At 39.2% G+C, this 23,119-nt stretch overlaps 2 protein-coding genes across 4 annotated transcripts in view; one reads left to right on the forward strand and one right to left on the reverse strand.

The window, feature by feature from the left end:
* scaper (S-phase cyclin A-associated protein in the ER) overlaps positions 1–2,227 on the reverse strand; it is a 234,954-nt gene extending 232,727 nt beyond the window's left edge. For all 3 annotated transcript variants that reach the window (XM_055662538.1, XM_055662537.1, XM_055662536.1), the window contains exon 1: positions 1,817–2,227. In XM_055662538.1, coding sequence (XP_055518513.1) covers positions 1,817–2,074 — 258 coding nt within the window. In that variant the 5' untranslated portion in view covers positions 2,075–2,227. The remainder of the gene's footprint in view (positions 1–1,816) is intronic.
* A 3,667-nt stretch (positions 2,228–5,894) lies between these two features.
* Positions 5,895–23,115, forward strand: rcn2 (reticulocalbin 2). The gene is made up of 8 exons (XM_055662544.1): positions 5,895–6,043; positions 9,666–9,852; positions 11,787–11,892; positions 12,221–12,417; positions 15,956–16,069; positions 16,940–17,036; positions 18,133–18,275; positions 20,390–23,115. The coding sequence occupies exons 2-8, from the start codon at positions 9,703–9,705 to the stop codon at positions 20,540–20,542; spliced, it is 960 nt and encodes a 319-aa protein (XP_055518519.1). The 5' UTR covers positions 5,895–6,043; positions 9,666–9,702; the 3' UTR covers positions 20,543–23,115.
* The last annotated feature ends 4 nt before the right edge of the window (positions 23,116–23,119 follow it).

The raw sequence follows: 23,119 nt of genomic DNA on the forward strand, positions 1-23,119 counted from the left end.
AAACTGAAATGTTTTTGTAATTGTATTATTTGTTTGTTTTTGTATGTTGAAATGTTTGTTACTTACTATGATGTCAACTGAGTATGATGTTTACATATCTATTGTGCTGCTGAAAGTAAGAATTTCATTCATTCATTTCGGGAGAAATAACAATGAAACCCTCTTGACTCTCGAACGTGGTTGTTCTGTCATAAATGTATGTACTTCTCTGGATGATGGAAAAGCAAAAGGACATTCAAATGTATATTCAGATATTGTAATTTAGTTTGCAACCCAATCCATATTCCAGCAGATTATGCATTGAAAGTCTATACAGAAACACTATACGAAACACCTGTTGAATGCTCTCACATTGTGATTATTAACGTACTAATTCATGTAAGGTTATCTTTCATTTTTCCATTGTTGCAATAACAATCACTTATGGTTTAGATACCACTGTTAATGCTGCAAAACTTTAACATGTTCTATGGGATTATTATCAGACAAACAAATGACACCAAGCTACATAAGGAGATATTAGGATAGGTACCCAAATATTAAGGAACATCCTCAAGATGGAGAGGCAGAGTTACAGAGGTTTAGGAAAGCCATTCAGTAAAATAGGCCTTGATAGCAAAAGGAGACTACTAACTTTAAGGTTGAAGAAGCAGCTAAAACTGGATTGCAATATATGGTATTGATAATTGGGCAGATAGGATGTTTGAAAATAGATATATTTTTTAAGAGAAAGTGCTCATTAACCAGGAACTTATATAGAACAGCATCTACTGGGATGATGGGCGAAGCAATCCTTCGTCTATGTTGGAACAAAGCAATAGAGTAACATGATCTCAAGTTTATAGAGGATGGTGGGGCTCCACTTCACGTTCCCTAGTGTAGGATACAAGTCACAGATGAGGCATGCCATGATTATATCCAAAATTTGGATCCAAAATTACATCTAAAACAAGGATACGTTTAAACCAGAGATAAACATTTTGCTAGTTTTCCAAAGCCATTACAGACAAAATAAAATTGTATTTAAAAGTATTATCAAAAGCTGTCACTTTTCTCTTTTCCAGATTAAAACAAACATAATAGGATTGTAAAACTATTTTTTTTAATCCACTAGGAACCAGGGTAGATTTAAATTAAACGTGCCAATAAAGACATTGATCAGGGTAGATCACCTAGGCAGCCTTAAGATAGTTTTGCAAATTTGGAAGATAAAACAAAGCAGGTGGGGTTAATATTCAATTCAGACATAAAATGAGACCACTAGACTGTAACACTGAAATATGGCAAAAGAGTCGAGGGGATGGGGAGAGAGAACCAGGAGATACAATAAAATCGTATTCGCATCTTCAATGGCAAAGACTGCAGTGATGTTTTGAGACAAAGGGTGCAAAATAATTTGCGATTCAAAAATGAAACCCATGCACGTAGTGGGATGTGAGATCCGCTTGTGAAATTGACCGTTTGACAAAGGGCCCAAAAGGAGAGACAGTCCAGTTTGGACCTCTAATATTTAAAACTATCATCACAGATTTTTTTAATAGGCCTGTCGGCTAATTGACGGAGATTGATTACAACGATTTGTGAAGTCCATTGTGGTTGCATCACGATAGAAGAAAGGGTTCCCCTAATTTCAAGACGAATAAATACAACCCAACCGGTTCCGGTTGGGTTGTATTTATTCGTCTTGAAATTACTCAGGGTAAGGTGTAGATTGAAGGTGAAAATTAAAGCGTGTGCGTTGAATTATAACTGATTATTCACACACACACACACACAGACAGAGAGGGATAGAGACACACACAATGGGTGCACCCACCTTAGAACTGCCGCTGCCCGCCAGGCTCTTGCTCTTGCCCCCATACGAGGATCCCGAGCTACCGCTGCCAGATCTCTCGCGTTCGTCTCCTCCAGGCCCCAGTTTAGGCCCCGGCCTGTCCCGGGTCTCGGCGCCGGCTCCAGCCTTGTGCTGCCCGCTCCTCTCACACCCGTCGCCGCCGCCCAGCAACGCGGCTTTCATCCCGGGCGCCAAATACTCGCGCCGCCTCCGGCCCTCGCTCCTCGGCTCCTTGAACATTTCCTCTCCGTTGTTGTACCTTTAAGCTTACATAAATATAGATTTTTACCTTATAAATGGGGAGATAAATCGTTGTTTTTTTCGAAATCCCCCCCCCCGGGTTACAATAACAAACAGCGTTCGGCCATTGACAGCTGCGCATCCAAACTTGACGTCGGGAACCTGATTGACGCCGGCTTGGGCCAATCGCGGCGCAGGGCGTCTCCAACGTGGCGGGTCGCCCCCCGGCACCGTCCAATCCGGTCCCGGGATGTGGGCGGGACTAGGCGTGCGTCATGTTTGGTTGCACCGGCAGCATCGCCCGCTGTCAAGCAACGCTCCTCAAGCCAGCGCTCCCATTGGTCACATCGGGGTCAGCCTGCCCGGCGGGCCATGTGGCTGCCCCATTCAAACTAGAGGCGGGAAACAAGGGGTGACCAAAGATTATAGAGGAGCTCCTCTAGTATCTTTGGGGGTGACTGTGGTAGTGGTGGCAATGTGTGAAGGCGTGCAACAACAAGGCACTTAGAAACTAGTAAATCGAAGCAGACAAAATGTGTAGGAACTGCAGACAAAATGTTCTTTTCTCCAGAGTAAATTTATTAGGCCTTCCATCACAGCAATGTGATGGATGTTTATGTAAATTATGTTGTGTCTTGGGTCTATGTGTTTGTAATGTATGGCTGCAGAAACGGCATTTCGTTTGGACCTCAAGGGGTCCAAATGACAATTAAATGTATCTTGTATCTTGTAGATGCTGTCTGACCCACTGAGTTACTCCAGGTTTTTGTGTCTATCTTAGGAACTGCAGAAAAACTGTAGAAAAAACTACGGAACAATGAAAATCTTACTTGCAGCAGCATGTGTGAACATATGTGAACATAGTACTCTGTAAACACTTTAATAAACAACAACAAAAGTTCAGTATATAAAAACAAACAAGCAATAATAGTGGAAAGACAAAAGCAAAGCCCCCCCCCCAAAATCGATGTAGTTCTGAGCTTATTTGAAGATTGTTGTGTTTAATAGCGTGATGGTTGTTGGGAAGAAGCTGCTCCTGAATCTGAACATTACAGTTTTCATGCTCCTATATCTTCTTCCTGATGGCAGGAGTGAAATGAGAGCATGGTGTGGGTCTCTGATGATGCTGGCTGCCTTTTTGACGCTGCGACTCTGTGGATCTCTTCGATGGTGGGGAGGTCGGTACCCGTGATGGCCGAGGCAGTGTTCAACACCTATCTATGCTGTAATATTGTGCAGAAAAACAAAACACAAAGAGTCAGGCAGCATCTGTGGAGGAAAATAGATAGACAATATTTTGGGTCGGAACCTTAGATTGTAGTAGACTGTAATAAGGGAGAGAGAGCTGATTGGTGGAGGTCAGGGGAAAGGGTGGGATAAGCAGACAGGTGAAAGGTGGATCCAAGTAAGGAGGGGTTGAATTGCCCGAGTCGGGAGGGGGAGAGAAGGGTAGACACCAGCGCCAAGGCTGGAGGTGCTAGTTAGAGAAGACAATGGCTGCAGACGCTGGAATCTGACAAGGAAGGTGAGGATTGAAATGTAGAAGCAGAGGGAAGGATAACAGGGAATGGGGAAAAATAGAAATAGATAACTCAGAGTGAGTAGTAGTGGAAGTTGCCTCACTGTGCTACTGGGTCAGTGGTGGTACCACAATCCTAGCCCTGGTTCCACTCACTAAAGAACCATCCTCGTCACCAATATCTGATCGGGAAAATTTCATTTATGATCATCTGTCCATTTTTCTCCACAAATACTGCCTGACCCATTAAGTTCTTCAGGCACTTTGTTTTACTGCCCAGAATTCCAGCATTTACAGTCTCTTGTCTCTCTTCTCTTTTGTTATCTTTCATTAAGTTAAATATCTTCCAGTAATAGTTGATGTTTATCTCCGGGAACAGCCTGATCCTTGTTATGCAGCTGCATGAGAAAAATCTTTACAAAGAACACATCATCTCTATCCTGACATTTTGGCAGACACAAGGTCCATACAGAGGTGGATGAGGGCGGTGAGATGGAGACTTTGGCTGTCAATAATGGATCAGAAGGGGAGTGTCCTCTTTAGCCAAGCAGATCTTGGTGTTTGTTTCAGAGTTCTTGTGATTAAATCATCTCCCAAATGTCTGTGGCAAACATCCCTGGGAACAGTCCAACAGGATCCACTGTCTCTTTCACCAACAAAGCCTCTAGGAAATTACACGCACACCACTGCCTGATCCATTGCTCTTCTATGAGGGACAGATATAACAAAATGAAATCTTCCATGACAACAAGTCCAAGCACATTCTTCTCAACATAGGGCTCGTTGATATCATGATTATGTCAAATGCTGCTTTAATGTAAAGAGAAATTAATCTGATCTCACCTCTTGAATGCAATGCGCAGTGGCTCAATGATGATATGCTTGTTCACAGCTACATGCTTGTCCTGTAGTCTTTTCGTCCATGTTTGGACCGACTTTATAAAACAGAATGGTGCTATCCATCCAGTTTGTGAAAAGGGCTCAATAAATGCACATATTTATGGACCAACGTTAACAAATTAGAAAGATATATATATAAACATATATATATATATATACATATATATATATGGTAAATACCGTATACACAATATACACTAAAATACTGATTGCAAAGTATTTCTCTTAATGCTATGAAGTTGCCATAGAAATACAAATATAGACGGGTTAAGTATTCTGTAAGTCAATCATGGCTGATCTATTTTTTCCCTCTCAACACATGCTCCTGCTTTCATCTCATAACCTTTGGCACGCTTATTAATCAAAAAAGTATGACTGTAAAAAAAAATACCTTCATTGAGATTTAGGTTTGGTTTAAATACCATAGTGAACATTATTCACAAGAATACCACAGCAAAAAAATACTTCAATTGAGATTTAGGTTTATAGGTTTAAATGCAACAGTGAACGTTATTCACAAGAATACCACAGCAAAAAAATACTTCAGTTGAGATTTCGGTTTATAGGTTTAAATACAAGAGTGAACATTATTCACAAGAATACCACTGGAAAAAGATTACTTTAATTAAGATTTCGGTTTATAGGGTTAAATACAAGAGTGAACATTATTCACAAGAATGCCACTGCAAAAAGATTACTTTAATTGATATTTAGATTTATAGGTTCGAATACAAGAGGGAACATTATTCACAAGAATACCACAGCAAAAAAAAAAACTTCAATTGAGAATTAGGCATATAGGTTTAAATACCAGAATGGACATTATTCATAAGAATACCGCACTATAACACGATACTTTAATTGAGATACAGGTATATAGGTTTAAATACCAGAATGGACATTCATCATAAGAATACCACTATAACACGATACTTTAAGTGAGATACAGGTATATAGGTTTAAATACCAGAATGGACATTATTCATAAGAATACCGCACTATATCACAAGATAGTTTAATTGAGATACAGGTATATAGGTTTAAATACCAGAGTGAACATTAGAGAGATATATATAAACATATGGTAAATATATATATATAAATATATGGTAAATACCGTACACACAATATACACTAAAATACTGATTGCAAAGTATTTCTCTTAATGCTATGAAGTTGCCGTGGATATACAAATATAGACGGGTTAAGTATTCTGTAAGAATACTTAATACAGAATGGACATTCATCATAAGAATACCACTGTAACACGATACTTTAATTGAGATACAGGTATATAGGTTTAAATACCAGAATGGACATTCATCATAAGAATGCCACTGTAACACGATACTTTAATTGAGGTTGAAGTTTTGGACATTGGTTTTCTACTGTGTAAATTGGTTGCTCCCTCCATTCGGTCCTCCAGCGACTGCGCCCCCTGCGCGCCTCCAGGGCGAGACGCGGCCGGAAATGACGGCGGGAGCGCGCGGCGCGGCTCGGCGCGGACAGCAGTGGGTGAGCTGTCGGTTGGAGCGAGGAGGGCGGCTGAGGTAAGATGGAGGGGGCGGCGGTCCGGTCTGGTCCGGTCTGGTCTGGTCAGGTCAGATCTGGGTCTGGACGGGTCGAGTCTGGATTTGGTCAGGACTGGCCAAGTCTGATCTTGTCAGGTCTGATCTGGTTGGGTCGTGTCGTGTCAGTTCTGGACAGGTCTGGTCTGGAGTTGGTCAGGCCAGTTCTGGTCCGATCTGATTTGGTCAGGTCTGTTCTGGACGGGTCTGGCCTGAACTGGCTAGTTCTGGTCTGATATGGTCAGGTCTGGTCTGGGTTGGTTCTGATCAGATCTGGTCAAGTTTGGATCAGGTCTGGTCTGTTCTGGACGGGTCTGGTCTGGACTGGCTAGTTCTGGTCCAGACTGGCTATTCTGATCCAGACTGGCTAGTTCTGGTCCAGACTGGCTAGTTCTGGTCCAGACTGGCTAGTTCTGGTCAGGTTTTATCTGATCTGGTCGCACCAGTTCTGAATAGGTCTAGTTCTGGTCTGATATGGTCAGGTCTGGTCTGGTCTGGGTTGGTTCTGATCAGATCTGGTCAAGTTTGGATCAGGTCTGGTCTGTTCTGGACGGGTCTGGTCCGGACTGGCTAGTTCTGGTCAGGTTTTATCTGTTCTGGTCGCGTCAGTTCCGAATAGGTCTAGATTTGGTCTGGTCAGTTCTGGTCTGATATGGTCAGGTCTGGTCTGGTCTGGGTCGGTTCTGATCAGATCTGGTCAAGTTTGGATCAGTTCTGGTCTGAAGAAGGGTCTCGACCCGAAACGTCACCTATTCCTTCTCTCCAGAGATGCTGCCTGTCCCGCTGAGTTACTCCAGCATTTTGTATCTATCTTCGGTTCAGGTCGAGTCCGGATTAGATGTGGTCTGGTCAGGTTTGGTCTGGTCAGGTGTCAAGCGTAAGGAAGAAGGCTCACCGCAACCACCTTGCCCCCTCTGGAACTCCTTACCTCCTTCAGATCGGAGGTAACGCGAGCTGGAGAGGCAAAGGAGTAAGATCGTGGTTCACCCGCCAATAGTTACTGAATCTGCAACATTAATCCACCAATTTCCCCGCAAAAAAAAACGTGTTTTGCCACAAAATGTCTTTCTCGTTTAAGAAATATCATTTTAAAAACAGTTGTAATAAATTTTGAGTAAATGTAATGTTTCCAGGTGCGAGCTTGCAGGTTATTTCTGTAAATACTAAAACAAATGTTTATTTCTGTACCCATTCTTAAAATATGAATTAACATGTTGTAATCTTATCTTTCGCATTAGATATCTGTTGTAACTTTTAGCAGATGTCCCATCTTCTGCAGTTTTGTGAAATGTGTACCTTTTGTAATATACAGTGTTTCGAGTCGTAGAATGTAAAATATTTACAGTTTTGATTTGTACAGAGCAACAGTATATATTGCGTAGGAAGGAATTTCAGATGCTGGTTTAAACTGAAGATAGACACAAAAAGCTGGAGTCACTCAGCAGGTTAGACAGCTTCTCTGGAGAAAAGGAATATGAGACTTTTCGGATCGAGTCCCTTCTGCAGACTGTACTGACAACTGTACATTGAAAGACAATTAACTCGTCACTAAACTTGCTTGAGGGCTGAATGGCTCCAGGTTGAACAATTATTTCATCCTGTCAAAATCTATGGATCAAATAATACATTTTTCAGCATATGTTAAAGCAAGTGCCTGGTATAAATTTGCTTTTTTAATATTGACATTCAGAAACCACAGTTGCTACTTTCAGTATATTGTTTTACTTGAAGTGTGCTCTGTGCCTGTACAAAAGGTGTCATATAAAACGTTTGTACAGAAAATTTAGTACATGTGACTGACATTGTACAATAACACATGACATTTTGAAATATATGAAACATCCCTGCTTGTGGGTGGTGGGGGAAGCAGCTGTTTTCCACTGTCAGGAAGGATGGGGAAATCTACCAGTACCAACCAGAAATCTACCAGTTTTCTAAACATCAGTTCTAATTGGCTTAAAAATCCACCTTTTTACATTTAAGATCGCCATAAAGAGTCACAAAATGCTGGACTCTTCTTCAGACCGAAGATTGTCACACGAAACGTCACCCATTCCTTCTCTCCAGAGATGCTGCCTGTCCTGCTGAGTTACTCCAGCATTTTGTGTCTACTGTGTAAACCAGCATCTGCAGTTCTTTTGTACACCTACATAAAGTGTTACTTCAACGTCACTTATAGTGAGCATTGGATCCTAATCACCTATTGTATTATCTGATGAATTATACCACAGGATAACAGCCAGCCTGAGGATTCACATTTCAGTAGCAATTGGAGCTTTCAGATGAGAAGAAAAACTATAAAATGATTTTATTTTGGTCAATCACCATTAAGGGAAATAGGCGTAATTTATTAACTTTAGATAATAATTAAAAATGAGTGAGGGAGGCATGAATGTATAACATTTGTACAATTTTTGTACAGGTATGATTTTTTTAAGAACATTGCCATGTTCAGTTTTCAGCTCTAAATGGTGAATTACAGTTGCGAATAACACAGTTTTGAGTTGAATGCTAAAATTCATATTCTCCAACTTTGCTGATAATACAGAAGGTTTCGGCCCGAAACGTTGCCTATCTCCTTCGCTCCATAGATGCTGCTGCACATGCAGAGTTTCTCCAGCATTTATGTGTACCATACAGAAATATAAATTGGATTTCCACACCATACATACACTTGGATCACAATTTGGTCTTGTGTTTGAGGTATATAACTTGGCAGTTCTTCAGAGCAAACTACCAATCTTCTTTTCATTGGGCCAAGTCTTTTGAACCGGATGGAAATTACCATTGTGAAATATCATGTAGTTGTTACTGAATTTATTCTGAAATGTAAAACTGCACAAGTGTAAAAACCAGCAGCTATCATTACAGGTGAACCAGACCATTTACTTCCCAAAATAAAAGATCAAAATCCTCTTCCATATTCCTTATGGAGATGGATAGACTTCATCCTATTAAACTCCAATTACAAAGTTTGAAATGCGCGTTATTTCTATTTTTTACTGCTCAGCTTTAAAATGCTTGTTGCAGTTTAAACTAAACATGAAAAGAACACAGCTGGAGTCAAGCTGACTAATTACAGGCTATTTGAGGAGGAGCTCCCTGAATTTTATACAGGTTCCAAGGAACTTCTTGTTCTTGAGACAATAGTCACTTAATAATGCAAAATAAATATTTGGTTTTCACGGTATATATTTGTTTTTCAAAGTACACTTTACCTGTCTTTTCTTTCTTTATTCTTGTACATGGACTGTAACCCATGTATGTACTTTGTTTCCTAAACCAATCTAATTTGTATGCAAAAATAGGCTGAAGCTCTTCAAACATGAAATTTGCCAACTCCGATAGTCCAGTCTCGAAAAGGCTCAAGAACAGGCTGAGAGGGACCTACATTTTTGTTTTCATGTATTCCTTTCTACCTGTTCCCTAGTGAATTATCAATTAGAGAGTTGGATAATGTAATTTGTATTCCATTAGTTGGTAAACTGGACTGGTAAGGATGAGATAAGAGACTGGTAAAAGTCGTGGTGAGGGACATTGTTTATAATAGTTGTTAGAAATGATTAGGATAAACGAATTCTATACATTTTATTTTTTTCCACAGCTATTTACAAGACTGAAGTTACCTTGACTTTCTGAAGATGCAGTTTCAAGTGTTTGTCAGCTCTACTTTTGTTGTGCTGTGCTTCGCACATGTTCATCATAAACACGAGAAAGCTTTTTCTGATGGCCACTATATGGAGGGTGAGCATAATGCAGAGTTCGATAGAGATGCACTTTTTGGCGGAGAGGTAGGAAATTCTATTTTGTTCTGTTTACTCATTTCAAATCAAAGAGGAACATAGTGTAATATTCATTACTTAATGATGTTAATTTCAAATCTATCTTTGTCTTTTCCAAATTTTCCTCATTTTATTTCCCTAAATGACACTTTCATTGGTATACAAGAAAGAAGAGATTGTTTGAGAATCTGGATGCTAAAACATTTAAGACAAAATCTGAAAATGTGTCCTTTCACAAATTTATGACAACAGAAATAGATGAGAACCAGTTCTAAGAGGATAAATTTTTGATAGCTTTTTACTTTGTTTTCATAAATAGATTGAGGCATCAATTGCCTTGGTTTTTGTGTATTTGACTTGCATTGGACAAAATTGGGGAATTAAAATTCATATTTATCTCATTGCTGTTATTTAGAAAGGGACCTTTCTATCTTGATCTCAACATGTTAAAGAGTGCTCAGCAAATACAAAATCTGTGAGATGTACATTCAACGCAATGAAGCACAGTAAAGTGTTACAACTTTATAATGGGAATTTCACCACACTGATCTTAGTTCTTAAACTCTCATTTGATCCTGGAACTTCAGAAGTATTCAACTAGATTTGAATGGAGACACTCTAATGCTGGCATCTTGAGCAAAGCGCAAAATGCTAGATTAGGCAACAGCTGTGGAGGGAATGGACAGGCAACGTTTTGGATAGGAACCTTCTTGACTCTGAAGAAGGGTTCCAACCCGAAATGTCGACTGTCCGTTCCAACCACAGATGCTACCTGACCCGCTGAGTTCCTCCAACAACATGTTTTGCTCATATTGGATTAGAGGTTTACTAACCTACTTGGAGACATAGTGGGAATCAGGTGCAATTAGCAACTTGGTGGAGATGAAGGACTCGGGTCATAATGATATTGTCTTGCTTTGGTAAAATTCATTGTAGCTTAGTGAATGAATGAGACACCAATTTAACCATAAAAGATGCTGGACTGTTCGGCAAGTATAGTATTGTCCTTCAAGAATATAAACCTGATATTCCTAAGGAATCTCCAGTTGTGTTCTATATAGTTTATTCTTAGCAAACTCTGAACAGGTGTCAGCAGTTTTGGGGACAGAGCCTTCTCCAGGGTAGTTTTGGAGACAGAGCCTTCTCCAGGGCAGCTCCCAGGCTCTGGAACCCTCCCCCAACTGATCCGCAATTCCGTGTCCCTCACCATCTTCCAGTCCCGCCTCAAGACCCATCTCTTCACCTCTGCCTATCCTTAGCCCCACGTCCCCCTCCCTTTTCATCTGTGCATTAATTGCCTCATATTGTGTTTTGAATTGAATTCTGTCTTTACTTTGTGTACTAGTCATGTCTCTACTATTTATTTCATTCCCCTTACATGTCTTTCCTCTACCTGCTAAATTTTTGTAAGGTGTCTTGAAAGGCGCCCATAAATAAAATTTATTATTATTGTTATTATTATGATTATTATTATTAAGCCAAGGCAACTAAGAATCAAGAATAAATATCCTTGACAACTTTACGCACATACCAATTATCAAGAAAGTGTGAACTGGGCAATGCAAATTTAGTAATTCTGTTGTTTTTGTCATGTTCTGATCACTGCACTGTTAATCTGCCTGTGAGAAATACTTTTTCCAGAATTAATACTAATCAATAAACCATTTAGTTAAACCAGTACTGTCCAATTTCCACTTTGTGCCCCAACTTCTCCATTCCATTTTTGGTTTTATTTTCCCATACACTGAAATCACTGAGTTAATATCAACTCCACTCTTGGAGTGAAAACCCACACTTTATGAAGCTCAAATATAAAGTAAAAATTATTTGTATATTTCACAGACTTTTGATAGATTCCATTCTTGCTTTTGCTCACAGATAAAATGATTGTCAGAGCTTTTGTTCAAAGTAATCTATGTGTGTAATGTATTTTTCTTACCCAGAATGATGCAGGTGAATTTGCTAAACTGAAACCTGAGGAGCAGCAATTGCGGCTTAAATCCCTCATCAGGAAGATGGATGCAGATTCAGATGGCTACATAACCAAAGGTGCTAAACTGTTTAATTACCAATCTTATAATGAGCTCTGAAGACTTATTTTTTTAATGCAAAAACAAAGTTCATGGTTGAAGTAAATATCTTATGTGAAGTTATACTGTAACAGTCTGAAACTGTTGCTAGTACATCAGGCCTGTACACATGATTGTCCATGGCACTTCACTTAACAGGTGGATGTCTTGTACACACAGTTCTTTGAAAGCAAATAAATTGCAACTATGGTGAAAGTTCTGAATGTAAAATAAGGCAATGTTAGAACAAAATACAATTCAAAATGAGAGGCTGCACTTTCTTTACAGAGCACTCTTGTTTGCCACAGATGAGCTCAGTGCATGGATCCAGCAATCATTCAGACATTATGCCACAGAAGAAAGCAAAGAACAATTTCCTGAGCATGATCTGGATGGTAATGGAGTTCTTAGTTGGGAAGAGTATAATATTCATAGTTATGACCGAATGCTGAATTATGATGAGAATACCCCACTGGAAGATGAAGAGGAAGAATCGCTCAGACAGGTGAACATAGGACCCTTGTCTAATTCAGATTTCATGCTCAATACAGTTTTCAAACTTCAATTAATATCTAATGTACAGGGTTACTGACTAAGATACAAAATGAAAGTTGTAAATTGCTATTTATAGTTCATATAGTTATTTTAAATAAACGGTACGTACGTGGGATGGACCAGATATTCTTATTGAAAACATTTTTTTGTTGCAGAACTTAATTTCAGCAGTAATATTAAAACTGCATCAGTTACCATATTCATTTATCTGTTCTTTTAAATAATGGGAAATCAAGAAAAGCTCTAGATGAGTCTGATTGTATCTCTTTGTGAAAGCTTTTAATTATTTAGTTAGGCAATTAATCTAAGCAGAAATTTGAACCAGAATATTCCCAGGAATGATTGGATTAACATAGGATGAGAGTTTGACGGCATTGGGCCTGTACTCGCCAGAGTTTAGAAGGATGAGGGGGGGACCTCATTGAAACTTACCGAGTAGTGAAAGGCCTGGATGGTGTGGATGTGGAGAGGATGTTTCCACTAGTGGGAGAGTTCAGGACCAGAGGCCATAGCCTCAGAATAAAAGGACGTACCTTTAGAAAAAGATGAGGAGGTAAAATTTATTTGGTCAGAGGGCGGTGAATCTGTGGAATTCAGTGCCACAGAAGGATGTGGAGGCCAAGTCAATGGATATTTTTAAGGTGGAGATTGACAGATTCGGGTGCCGTCTGTATGGAGTTTGTACGTTCTCCCTGAGACCTGCAAGGATTTTCCCTGGTTGCTCTGATTTACTCTCACGCTCCAAAGACGTATGGGTTTGGCAAAATTGTAAATTGTGAGTAGGTTAGTGTTAGTGTGTGGGATTTGCTGGTCAGTGAGACCGGTGGGCCGAAGAGCTTATTTCTGGGCTGTATCTCTAATCTAAACTAAAGTCATTGAAGCAATCCAATACTCTCTCTTTAAAAAAATTATAATTTGTTAAATTAGCATCAAGGAGTTTATGTTCTGTGTACAAAGTGCATTGGGATGCCAAATGCATGACAAGAAAGTGGTAGCATACAGGTTTTTGTGATGGATTCAGAATGGTGCTTGATATTCATTGTGTATGTTAAGGAGAAGTGATGAGCATACACAGAGCGGGAACTTTTGCACGAGGCAAAGGGTGTAGAAGATTTAAATCGTATTTGAAGATGATTTCTCTGTCCATTTCACATTTGAGTGATAGCCTGAAATGTTCCTTTAGGTGCTGAACTTGAGCACTACATGGTATTCTTTCCAGATTTCTTTAGTTATTAATCATAATAAGCTTCCATTATTTCCCAAAGATAATCTAGTAACATTCTCATTAACCTTTAGTGCTCATGAAAACGTATTTATTTTTACCCTTTCTATATGTTATTATCTCTTATTCTTTATCTAATTCCAGAAAATTTACAACGGGTCCTTTTCACAATGGCAGGCAGTGACTAGTGGGGTACCCCAAGGCTCAGTACTGGGACCCCAGCTATTTACAATATATATTAATGATCTGGATGAGGGAATTGAAGGCAATATCTCCAAGTTTGCGGATGACACTAAGCTGGGGGGCAGTGTTAGCTGTGAGGAGGATGCTAGGAGACTGCAGGGTGACTTGGATAGGCTGGGTGAGTGGGCAAATGTTTGGCAGATGCAGTATAATGTGGATAAATGTGAGGTTATCCATTTTGGTGGCAAAAACAGGAAAGCAGACTATTATCTAAATGGTGGCCGATTGGGAAAGGGGGAGATGCAGCGAGACCTGGGTGTCATGGTACACCAGTCATTGAAGGTAGGCATGCAGGTGCAGCAGGCAGTAAAGAAAGCGAATGGTATGTTAGCTTTCATTGCAAAAGGATTTGAGTATAGGAGCAGAGAGGTTCTACTGCAGTTGTACAGGGTCTTGGTGAGACCACACCTGGAGTATTGCGTACAGTTTTGGTCTCCAAATCTGAGGAAGGACATTATTGCCATAGAGGGAGTGCAGAGACGGTTCACCAGACTGATTCCTGGGATGTCAGGACTGTCTTATGAAGAAAGACTGGATAGACTTGGTTTATACTCTCTAGAATTTAGAAGATTGAGAGGGGATCTTATAGAAACTTACAAAATTCTTAAGGGGTTGGACAGGCTAGATGCAGGAAGATTGTTCCCGATGTTAGGGAAGTCCAGGACAAGGGGTCACAGCTTAAGGATAAAGGGGAAATCCTTTAAAACCGAGATGAGAAGAACTTTTTTCACGCAGAGAGTGGTGAATCTCTGGAACTCTCTGCCACAGAGGGTAGTTCAGGCCAGTTCATTGGCTATATTTAAGAGGGAGTTAGATGTGGCCCTTGTGGCTAAGGGGATCAGAGGGTATGGAGAGAAGGCAGGTACGGGATACTGAGTTGGATGATCAGTCATGATCATATTGAATGGCGGTGCAGGCTCTAAGGGCCGAATGGCCTACTCCTGCACCTAATTTCTATGTTCTATGTTTCTAACTCTATATGGTTTTCATATTCTTCCTTGCGAACGTAACTAGAATTTCATACGAAGGTATACTCAAAAATGCTGGAGTAATTCAGCGGGTCAGGCAGCATCTCTGGAGAGAAGGAATGGGTGATGTTTCGGGTTGAGACCCTTCTTCAGACTGATGTCAGGGGAGTGGGCGGGACAAAGATAGAATGTAGTCGGAGACAGTGAGACTAGTGGGAGAACTGGGAAGGGGGAGGGGATGGAGAGGGAAAGCAAGGGGTATCTGAAGTTAGAGAAGTCAATATTCACACCACTGGGGTGTAAACTACCTGAGCAAAATATGAGGTGCTGCTCCTCCAATTTGCACTGGGCCTCACTCTGACAGTGGAGGAGGCCCAGGACAGAAAGGTTAGATTGGGAATGGGAGGGGGAGTGCTGAGCCAACGGGAGATCAAGTAGGTTAAGACTGACTGAGTGGATGTGTTCAGCGAAACGATCGCCGAGCCTGCGTTTGGTCTCGCCGATGTAGAGAAATTTCATACAGTAGTCCAACAGTACCTAATTAAAATTCTATATCAAATTCAACATTAATCCCTTTTATAGTCAATTTCCAGCTTTTTTTTTCAAAGATATGCAGCAGTCCTTTTTACCTTTTTTATGTCTGTTCGTCCGGCATTCTTTTCTTTTAAGTTCCTGCACCTTTACTTCACTCGATTATTCCATACTTCTAATAGTATTTGCCCTTTTGATGTTGATTTTCAAAAAACATTTTTGAACATTTTATTTTCTGGACTAGCTGTGAGCTGAGAATGTTAACTTTTCAACTTCTCATGCCCACCACTCCTTCAAAGATGATGTTTGATTAAGGATAAAATAAATCTCAATAGACATTCCGGGTTGGCTGTAGAACGCGTTTTACTCAAAATATGAAAACCAGAAATTATAATGATAAGTAGTTTATTTACCCAGCTTGAGTGGTGTGGAGCAAATGTTCTTAAAGCCTATTGAACCAGAGATGAATCAGATTAATAATTGGATAAAAGTGTTTTACCTTTTTTATTTAAATCTTTCTTCAGATTTTTTTGAAGGATAGAAAGCGCTTTGACCATGCAGACATTGATGGCGTGCCTGGACTGACTTTGGAAGAATTTGTTGCATTTGAACACCCAGAAGAAGCTGAATATATGACGGTGGGTTGGAATTTGTTGTACACGGTACATTAAATAATACTCGTAATTTGGCACAGTGAAGTATCCTGGTAATCCTGGATTCCACAAAAATCTAGTCATCTTCATAGCAAGAATTTTCCCTTCTCCCATATTTGTACCTGTTAGGTGTCATTACAATGTGATCCTATCATCAATGCTGATGTCATCAGACTATCTAGACAGATAGTCACACTGAAGAATTCATACAGAAAACCAAGAAACTTTTTTAATTAACTTGGTAAATACTATGGACTGGACCTCCCCAGATCTGGCTTCTCGGAGTGGCCAACTGACCAGACTACCCATACATAGAACAGTACAGCACAGGAACAGCCCACAATATCTGTGCCAAACATGATACTGTTAAACTAATCTCTTCTGCAGACATGTGATCCATATCCTTCCATTCCCTGCATATAAATCAATGAGCCGACCTAAAATCGGCTTAAACGCCATTAACGTATCTGATTCCACCACCTCCCTTGGCAGCACGTTCCAGGCACCCACCACTATCCGTGTAAAAAAAAAACTTGCCCCACGTATCTCAACTTTCCCCTTCTGATCTCAAACCAGAGCTGGGTGATCTCTCTGGCTCTACGTGCTGGACTATGCATACTCTTCAAAATGTTAGTTATTGTCTATGTACTTCTAGAGAGTATTAACTGGGTCACCAAGGATGTAAATTATCCAGGTAAAATTCTTGCAATTTGTTGGATAATTTATACAGTTTCATATATCTACCGGCAGCCATTTAAGAACTGGTTTGGTAATTACAACAGACTAATCAAATGTGGGTGATGCCATAACTGATTGAATCATATCCATACAAATGCTTCAATTTTCTTATTGCAGGACTACGTCATACAGGACGCTTTAGATGAACACGACCGTGACAAAGATGGATTTGTGAGCTTGGCGGAATTCCTTGGCGACTACAGGAAAGACCCAGGTTATTTGATTACTTTAATATTTATAACATCAAAATATCAAGTTTATATATGTAATACTTTCTTAGTAATATAACACGGACTATAGAAGGATTAAATTATTTGGCCAATCTTGATATTTTAGTGATCTCACCATAATTATTACATTTCTGAAAATTCCTTTTGTTGTCGCTACCCACGCGTATCCACCATTCAACACATTTCCTCTACTCATTATTCCGGAATTGCAAACGAGGCTCCTGCACTATCGTCTGTGTTTTCTTTTTAAAAGCCTTCTCTTTCCTTAGTATCTTCTCCCCAGAAAGATAGATTAAATAATATTTTGCCGAATTGCCAAATGTTGAATTATTATTTTCAAAATTAGTAATAATGCACACTGGGGCCTTTCACCTCTGTTGCAAAACCTTGCGTGGCAAATTGCATAGAACATACATTGAAACCTAACACTCCCTGCATTGGCCTCATCTCGAGTGTGGTGTTGTGAAAGGGAAAGGGCTAAATCAATTGTTGAAGGAGGAAGATTGAAAAATCAAGTAAAAGGTCCTGGGCCACTATTGCCTACTACACAGCTATTTTGGGGGTGTGACGGCAATTGAAAGGGTGCACAGACATCAGTTAACTGAAACAGCTTCTATTTGGTAGTATTGTAAGCCTATAATCTCAGATTTTAACATATCTGAAGTAACCGCGGATCATCAGAGTGGAAACAGGCCCTTCGGCCCACAGAGTCTGCGCCGGCCAGCGTTCAGCCTGTACACTAACACTATCCTACACACTAGGGACAATTTACATTTTTACCGAAGCCAAATAACCTGTAGGTCTTTGGAATGTGGGAAGAAACCGAAGCACTCGATGAAAACCCACGCGGTGACAGGGAGAACGTGCAAACTCCATACAGACAGCACCCAATAGCCAGGATTGAACCCGGGTTTCTGGCACTGTGCCTGCACAGTGTACACTGAGTATGTGATTAACCTACTTGCTCTCCTTTCCCCAAGAATCTGAATACTTCCCAAAATGCTAATTTCTATTTTTGTTAACATGTGGCTAGCTAGGATTTATCTATTTGAATATCTTATTTACGCCTCTTGGAAATAGGCGCAGAGCATGATCCTGAATGGGTAACTGCAGAAAAGGATCGGTTTGAAAATGATTATGACAAGGACAAGGATGGCAAACTTAATAGACAGGAACTTTTGTTGTGGATTGTTCCGAACAACCAGGACATCGCGCTAGATGAGGTAAAGCTGTTTTAAAATATATATTTTTTTTTAATTAAAAATGTTTTAATCCTATGTTTTGACTATTTTACTGTTGTAATGTTCTTTGTGCAAACCATGTTCTCGGGGTATCTAAACCTAAATTTTAGTAGTTACTTAAGTTATGATGTTGGATGGAAGTTGCATACCCATATCTCGTTGCACTTATGTGCAATGACAATAAAAGATATTATATTATATATTATTATGTTTTTTTGGCCCTTGAAAAGTTTTTTTTTGAATGTAATGGGAGAAATTTTAATGTAGAATCAGCTGGGTGTACTCCCAATCTGAAAATCACCGTTGGCTATCACTACACATGCCACTGGACAACTGGTGTAGGTAATCCAAGTAATATATCAGGCGCTGAAACAGTAAGAATCGACTATCTAATTCATGTTTTCCATAGCGTAAAAAGGGTAACTGACCCATTGGTTCCATGCAGCTAACACAGCATTCTCATAATTCCCATTTTCCTGCTTATTTCCATGTAACCATTTCTCTCTCATGTGTTCATCAGCTCATACTTGTTAGATATTCTAAGGGCTAACAGAATCAAGGGATATGGGGAGAAATCATGAACGGGGTACTGATTTAGGATGATCAGCCTTGATCATATTGGATGGCGGTGCTGGCTTGAAGGGCCGAATGGTTTACTCCTGCACCTATTTTCTATGTTTCTACTTTGCAAGTACACCAATGGAAATTTACACCACCCGATTAACCTGCAAAAGCATATCTTTAAGGAAACCAGAGCACAAAGACACCACTGGAGGTCAAGATGTAACCGTGGTTGTAAAGCTGTGAAGCAGCTGCTCTATCTCCTACCTCACAGTGCTTGTTCATATGTAGAAATGCTGGAGTAACTCGGCATGTCAGGCAGCATCTCTGGAGAACATGGATAGAAGATGTTGCGGGTTGAGAACCTTCCTCAGACTGATTGTATGGGAAGAAAGCTTGGAGAGAGGAGAGGCAGGACAAGGCCTGGCAGATGAACACAAGCGGGGGTGTTTTGATAGGCAGATGGTTGGAACAAAGGCCTCAAATTGAAACAAGGTGTGAAACAAAAGGAATGAAGAGTTTGGAAGTGTGAAGCCGGAGGAAGGAATGGGGCTGGAGGGGTAGCAGAGAAATTGATGCGAGTCTAGATAGTTGGGCTGAAGCGTAATGTTGGAGGGGAACCACAAGAAGCCATATTCACTCATGCTCCATCAGTTTTAAGTGGGGATACCAGATTGGATATTGAGTGTCCAGGAGAGAACTATTTCATTCATGTAATAATTTGACAATAAAAATTAAGAGGTTAGTGCAGACTTGGTGGGCCAAAGGGCCTAACTCCATTCTATATTTCAAACTAAAACATAGAAAATAATATCCTGGAAAATAAAATTGCTCGTAATTTAGAACCTTGTATGAAGTAAGGAAAATGCTCGGATTAAAGGAGTAAAGCATTACTTTGAAAGCTTCAATAGTGTTATGTTTTGGGAGATTTTGTCAAAAACACCAGCGAACCATGTCTCTGATACAATCTTAGACAGAACAAATACTACATTTGAATCTGAATGAAAAGCAAAATGAGAGCAAAAAATAGCAGTTTTTAGTTTCCTGGTACAGTAACCATACACTGGCAGGTGGAGCAGATAGGTTGTCATTTTACTGACAGTAATACTAAGTCTGTAGTATGAATTGTATATAGTACATAATATGTAGGCCTCAAACATGACAAGAACAATGTATTCAAGAGAAGGAAATTAAGATTATTTAATTTACTGTGTGGTCCAAAATTAATTCAACAAAGCCATGTGATGCTGTAGACTTCTAAACTAATCACCAGGTGGTACACAAAAATGCTGGAGAAACCCAGCGGGTGCAGCAGCATCATCGAAGGAAATATTTCGGCCCGAAACGTTGCCTATTTCCTTCGCTCCATAGATGCTGCTGCACCCGCTGAGTTTCTCCAGCATTTTTGTGTACCTTCGATTTTCCAGCATCTGCAGTTCCTTCTTAATCACTAGGTGGTGTGCTCGAGCTATGTTACTTTTGTCAAAATTATATTTTGTTTAAGGCTGACATTGCGAGTTTCTGTTCTATAACAGGCCGATCATCTTGTGAAAGAAATGGATACAAATGGAGATAAGAAACTCACAGAAGGAGAAATAATGGCTAATCAAGATCTCTTCCTCAACAGTGAAGCAACCGACTATGGTAGCCAACTACATGACAAGAAATTCTATCATGAAGAACTCTAGTGCCAATAATCCTCCAGTGTTAGGTTTGTTTCTGTGAATAGTTAAATTTCTTAGACCACATTCAATGAAACTTAACAGTTGGACAAGCTCTAATCACTAATAAGCTTTAATAGAATAAAACGAGCAGTCAAATAGATTTTAACTATGTTACTCCTGTTACAAAAAACCTGCATTCCTACTATTCTACTTGCCTTTGACGGTAATCTTGTTCATTCCTGTTTCACTTGTGTTGTCATGAAGGGAATTCCCTAAATTAGTGCAGACACTATTGCCTTTGAGAATATTTTTAGTCATTACAAAATGGTATAGGTTACAAATTATAATTGTACTACCTTTTGAAACCAATGTTAATATTTTTATAAAAAGTGGAGTCTCAACTTTCACTGTCATAAGGCACTACAATAAATTTCAAATATTTCTGAGTAAGGAAACTTCCATCTGCTAATTAGTTTAAAATTTTAAAATGCATACATACTGAGCAGATATTTAGGAAAAAAAACACTATTTAAGACAATGAGGCCTGGTTTCTTGTTCCCATTAGCTTTTCTTTAATACATAGCTTTATGATTTTGCCTCAAAAATTTAGGAATTTCTTCATAGGAAATCCAATAATGGGTATGGATTATTTTAAACACCTATACTTAGCACTTAAGCTGCTATTTCACTTAGCGGTGGAAAAATAATGTGAACATATCAACCATTGTAGTCAAACGTGCTTTCTAGATTCAATCTAAAAGCATAGTTGGAAGAAAACAGCATCGTAGCTTGTACCAACTGTTAACTCCATTATCAGGGACCAAAGAAAAATCTGGACGTGGATGATCTGGGCAAAGTGAAGACCCCCAGCAGTGATATTCTTCACCATGAAAAACATAACATTTACAAAAAAAGTATTTTTGAAAATCCCCAAAACAGTTATGAATTTAAAACATTACTTGAAACTTGACATAGCCTATACTACCTTCTTGGATGAATTCTTTTGTTGTAACTTTCTTCTCAAATTGTTTATAATACAGTGCATTAAGATAGATGGCCAAATAATTGCCTAGTCTGTGTTTTAATTGTTTAAAGTTACCAATTAAAGAAATTCAATCTTTCGGAGTTGCTATACACTTTCTAATTTTACTCTATAATTTATTATTTGAGCTAATTTATATTTCAGTGGCATCACTTGATGATCCACTCAAACCTGTCTTTGTAAGATGTTCTTTCTTGGTTTACACTTTGTCAAGGACAGGAAGGGAATGGCCATTTCAGCCTGGGTTTTCTGCAAAATTCAATGTGTACTTCCTGATAAATGTTATTTCTTTAATGGAATTGAATCCAGAACCTAGTTACATTTGTACTTTTCTTTAGTCTCCCTTCCTCTTGAGCTAATATGCTCAGTACTCTAAACTCTGTTCAGTGCCACTTGTGTGTTCCAGAATGAAAATAATGTTACTGTGCTGTCAGTGTCAAATAAATAGAATTGGCACAAAGTCTGCATGACTAACACCGCAGAATTATTAATGATTTGGTTTCTGCAGTAAACTGGTTTCTTGACTCGACAGTGCAGCATCCACAAATATCAGCTTGACACCTCTAGACTGGTTATGTTCATACAATTAATTAGTATGCATCCTGTTTTTGTTCTGTGCAGAATATTTTGAAGTGCAAAGCTACTGAAGATGTGCTCAGCTTTATCTTTCATATCAGTGTTTCTGTAGTTCCGATCTGTTACTGAAAATGTTGTTCCTAAAACTAAACAGCTCTGTTTTGTTTAATATATGAAGTACTCCACTATCAGCATTGTATTCTCAATATGGTATAGACCTATATTTCAGTGATTGCAGCTGGCTAATTAATCTTTGAACACTTGAATCTGCATCTGCAGTACATTAACATTGGATATTCATATGATTTACAGTTAAATTTAAAGATCTGTATTTGCTCATTTTTAATTTCGATTTTTAATTTAATATGTATTCCTTTTCTTGTATACACTGATCAGGGTGACTTATAATAAGATAATTGTTTTTTATTCATTCCTTTGGGTATTTGTTAATGATTCCATATTACCCTTTTATAGTGGCCAGTACTGCTGCTGAGATCAACAGGAAAAATGTTTCAGTTAGACTTACTATGTAAATATTGAACCTGTGGAAGGCATTAATGAATCATAAAGATATGGAAAAGGTCGAAGCGGCTTCATTGACACACTGCACTTGAGGGGGGGGAGGGGTGCTAAAGAATCTTAATATGAGCCATAACACAAAGTTTTTTTTTCAATCCGCTGATTGTCAATACTTCATAACAGCAGCATCTGAATGTTCAAGCTGTAACTTAATGTGTTATCAATGAAGTAATTAATACTTCAGAGTTCTCTTTTGATGAATAACCTTGTTACTTTTTTCACTGAAGTTAAGGAAATGTTTCCTTTTACAAAGTTATGATACCTTTTGATGAGTCTTGTCTACTTTTCTGGTTTAGAACCAAGATGACAACCTGACTATATCTTAAACCAATACCACTACACCCTGTTGTTTAAAATTAGATGTTTGCCTAAAGTTCAATTAAAATCCTGTGAAAAATAACTGA

This window comes from Leucoraja erinacea, chromosome 36 (assembly GCF_028641065.1).
Source record: "Leucoraja erinacea ecotype New England chromosome 36, Leri_hhj_1, whole genome shotgun sequence".
Lineage (NCBI taxonomy): Eukaryota > Metazoa > Chordata > Chondrichthyes > Rajiformes > Rajidae > Leucoraja > Leucoraja erinaceus.